Raw genomic sequence first — 4,016 nt, forward strand, 5'->3', positions numbered from 1 at the left:
CTAGCTATGATGAGGTACAGTCAACATTGTTTTCATGACCCATGATTTGGTTGAAAAAAAATCTGATAAGTACCAATTTCAATAGCAGCAAAACACTACAATTGTCTCTTAAGGATGTCTTGTGGTATAATGTGATAATAATACATGTTATAATGGCATCACCACATCAGGAGGAAAGTCTGTATTTGCAACAGAGCCACTGATTCTCGGGAAATCATGTTATCTGACTGGAGCCTCCTGTCCAGTTTATCCATTGGTCATTAAGCTTTTCCAAAAGGCACTTTTGTCATTGGGGGAGGGGGGAGGGGAGGTGGATAGATAGCCTACATTTGACTCATTTGAGTCTGTTCTTCCAGAACCTGAAGGTAGTCAGGTGTACCTTGAAGTTTAGTTTTAAGTTCATAGTACTCACTTTTCCTTTGTTCCACTACTATCTTACTATGGTTTCCCCCTATTAGTGACTTCTTCATCTTTTTGTCCTGTGGTTTTTCAGGGTAACGGATCTGAAACCCACTCCCCCCTATACTGCTGAAATCCCCCCTTTTACTGTCTAAAAAGTTTTGAATAAACATGTTGGATTCTCTTGGCAGGAACTCATCCAGCTCGTCAATGGTGCTCAGTCTCTTATTGCGTGGATCCAGGGAGGACAGTGAGTCCTTGTCTTGGTCAGCGCTGTTGAGCAGGATTATTTTCTGTCTCTGGGAGTCAGCAAACTTAAAGCCTGACTCAGAGTCTCTAATCCCACAGGTGTGACTCTTGTTCATATGCTGGATAGTGTGGGGGATGAACGTCTCCCCTCCCAGATCATCTTTCTTGTTCGATTTGTTGTGTCTCCTGAGCGTGAGTTGCATGGAACCACACTCCTGGTTCCCCATGCCCTCCTGGCGTCCGGCTGGCTTCTTATTGCGCCTCAGCACGAACACCAAGAGGCAGAAAGCAACAAACACTGTGATGATGAGCACCACCAGGACACTGAGGATCATGATGGATAGGGGAACTGGACCACCTGGAGGGGCTTTGCCCACCCCTGCTGGGGACATGGAGGTCACCACCGGAGTAGTACTGGTCAGGATGAAAGGGGGCCTAGCTATAAGTTTGGGGCATAGGATCTCATTTTTCAGCAGCCGTAGCTCTATATTGGAAAACTGAACTGGGGATGCACATTTGACCTCTTTCGCAGCCACTCCGTCATTTAGCTTCTCCAGCCACAGTTTCAGAGCCACTAAATCACAGGAGCATTCCCAGGGATTGCCTTCCAGATCAATTTGCGTGAGAGACCTCAGCTGGTCTAAAACACCACTCACAGGCAGAATCATGAAATGGTTGTTCTTAAGATTTAGCCTAGCCAGGGAAACACCAGCAAAGATATAGGCAGGGAGGCTCCTTAGCACATTATTGTTCAGATACAACAACTGCAGATTTGGCATGGAGTCAAATGTCCCTGCTAACACCTCTTGTATGGCATTGTATTCCAGATACAAGTATTGGAGGTTACTGAGCCCAAGGAACATCTCAGGATGCAGCTGCTCTAGTTGGTTCCCATTGAGATAAAGCCTACGCAGGTTGGTCAGATTGGCAAAGACCCCTTTTTGAACTGTGACTATTTGATTGCTACCCAAATGTAATAAATCTAAACCCTCAAAGCCTTGGAAATCAACTGGGCTGATATCTCTGATATAATTTCCACTCAGGTGGAGCTTCTTGGCATTTGGTGGCTTGGGAATGATATCTGCTAGATTGTTTATACTTCTCTCTTGGCAACTCACACTGATGCCAAAGTCTGAGGGGTGAGCTTTGCAGGTGCAAGGCTGTGGGCAGGAGAGAGGTGGGGTTCTTGTTTGATAGGACATAATTGGAATATTTTTATTCAAACCGGGCAAACCAACAATCCCGTTACCATAAATCTTTGATGGGTTTGTTGTTTTGGGAGCTTTGGTGGCTATGGGCGGTATCGTAGTGGGGGCCTTGTCGGATGTTGTTCGGCCATTTTCTGGCTGTGAAGGGGGCATCCTTACATCAAAGTCACTACCTGTTCCCATGGGACACAGTTCCTGTTTGTTTGTTTCTTTCAACAGGCGTCCATACAGGTCACTAGGGGTTTCACATATAGCCTCCCCAATAAAAATGTTATAGGGCATGTTCTCCAACCAAGCTTTCAAGGGTAACAAATCACATGTGCAATTCCATGGGTTGTCATCGAGCTGCAATTCCACTATACGTCCAATGTGTTCCAAAACTCCCAGATATGGTAGCTTCTGGATCCTGTTTCCTCTTATATCCAAATGTGTAAGGGAGGCAAAGCGAAAAATGTTATCAGGAAGGATCTGGACTAGATTGTCATTCAGAATGAGAACTTTCAACCTATGCAATTTGTTGAAAGATCCTTTTTCAATATACTTGATCAAATTGTAGTCAGCCTGGAGGTATTCCAAGTTTTCGATCCCATAGAAAGTGTCAGCTCTGAGCACCTTCAATTCATTGTTATTTAAATGCAGCTGTTTCAATGAACTAAGGCCATAAAAGGCCCCTCCCTCGATGTTCTGTAATTTGTTGTTTCCCAGTTGAAGAGAGACTGCGTGTGTGAAATTGAGAAAGGAATTGGGGTAAAGGACGATCAATAGGTTATTTTGGAAATTCAAATGATAGAGGCTAGAGACCGGGGGCAGCAGCTGGGTAGGTCTGTACACAGTTATTTTCTCACAGTTCACATATAGGACGTTCTCGATGGACATGCATGAACAGGCGCTGCAGGTCTCCGCTGAGAGGTCAGAATCCAAGTCAGAAAACGTACTCGATACGAAAAAGGCCAACAGAACTAGAAGCAGCATTTTGCCTTTTATAAATCCCCCAGAAAACCATTTAGTAACCTTTGAGAGGAAAAACAAACAAACAAACAATCAAAACACAAACTGGTACTATACATACAGACAGTACTTCATTAATGGTTAGATAGTATATGCCCTACTGCTGATGTTAGTAATGGTTAGTTAGTATATGCCTACTGCTGATGTTAGTAATGCTTTGTCTACATACCAGGCTAATTTAATGTACGCAAATCAACCCATTTCTCTATAGCAATACAGCCATCAAGTACCATTTTAACCTAAAAAATAGTATTAATAATAATAATACTAATAATATTAATAATAATAATAACCATAATAATGATAGACAAATAATAAGAGTCTAATAATAGAAGCCTTAAAACCATAATCTCCTTCTGATCCATAATGTTACAAAACATCATTGAAATCACCATTATATATTACAGTAGTTCGTCAATTTTGTGGGCATATAACAAAAAGAGTGGAAAATGTATATGCTACTGCATCCTATGCTGACATATTGTGGGCTAAAACATCCCATGAAGCCTGTGCCCCAGGCGGATCAACCCATATTATAATTAAACATATGAACAATGTAGGCTACAGAATGGATATTAAAGCTTTTCAACCAAATAACAGAGGACTTACCGTAAGCGTTTGCAAATGTGGTTTCTTGAGAGACGGACATTGGCAGTGCATTGAGACGCGGTGCTCCCATTCAGACGTAGGTAGGCTATCGCTCAGATTTCAGCCTATGCGTCTCTTCTTGACAGGCTCCACTTGTTAAAAAATATATTTCTCTCGTAGGGTTCCCGATGTTGTTGTATCTCCATGAAGCATTTCAGTTCGCAATGAACTAAAGACACTGTGCCCACCTCAGCGTTATTAAGAAAGCAGGGACAAAAGGCGAGCAGCTGAAGTGACTGCGAAACAACTTCTCTCCAGTTCACGATAGAGGAAAATGAAACGAATGGTGCTGCTGGAACACCTAGTCCATAGAGATGCTTAGCCTATGTATATGGCTCGCTGAAGTTGGACTGAGCCGTTCAGGCAGAAAAAAATGAAGCAGCAGCACCCGATAAACCTAAACAATCCTGCGCGGGTTTACTCACCTCCAAAAATCTGAAATTGCTTGCTAAGCGTCTCTTTTCGAATCATGCATTTTACAGGGCTGTCAGTGTGACATCTGAG

At 42.9% G+C, this 4,016-nt stretch overlaps 1 protein-coding gene across 1 annotated transcript; it reads right to left on the reverse strand.

Moving 5' to 3' along the window:
* Window positions 1–323: 323 nt before the first annotated feature.
* On the reverse strand, window positions 324–2,828 carry LOC120062107 (SLIT and NTRK-like protein 4). Its single transcript, XM_039011917.1, has one exon. The coding sequence runs from the start codon at window positions 2,826–2,828 to the stop codon at window positions 324–326; it is 2,505 nt and encodes an 834-aa protein (XP_038867845.1).
* Window positions 2,829–4,016: the final 1,188 nt, after the last annotated feature.

This window comes from Salvelinus namaycush, chromosome 17, assembly GCF_016432855.1.
Source record: "Salvelinus namaycush isolate Seneca chromosome 17, SaNama_1.0, whole genome shotgun sequence".
In the NCBI taxonomy this organism is placed as follows: Eukaryota; Metazoa; Chordata; class Actinopteri; order Salmoniformes; family Salmonidae; genus Salvelinus; species Salvelinus namaycush.

Bases quoted from the DNA above. Each gene is read 5' to 3' on its own strand.
- LOC120062107 (XM_039011917.1), bottom strand. From the start codon at position 2,828: ATGCTGCTTCTAGTTCTGTTGGCCTTTTTCGTATCGAGTACGTTTTCT.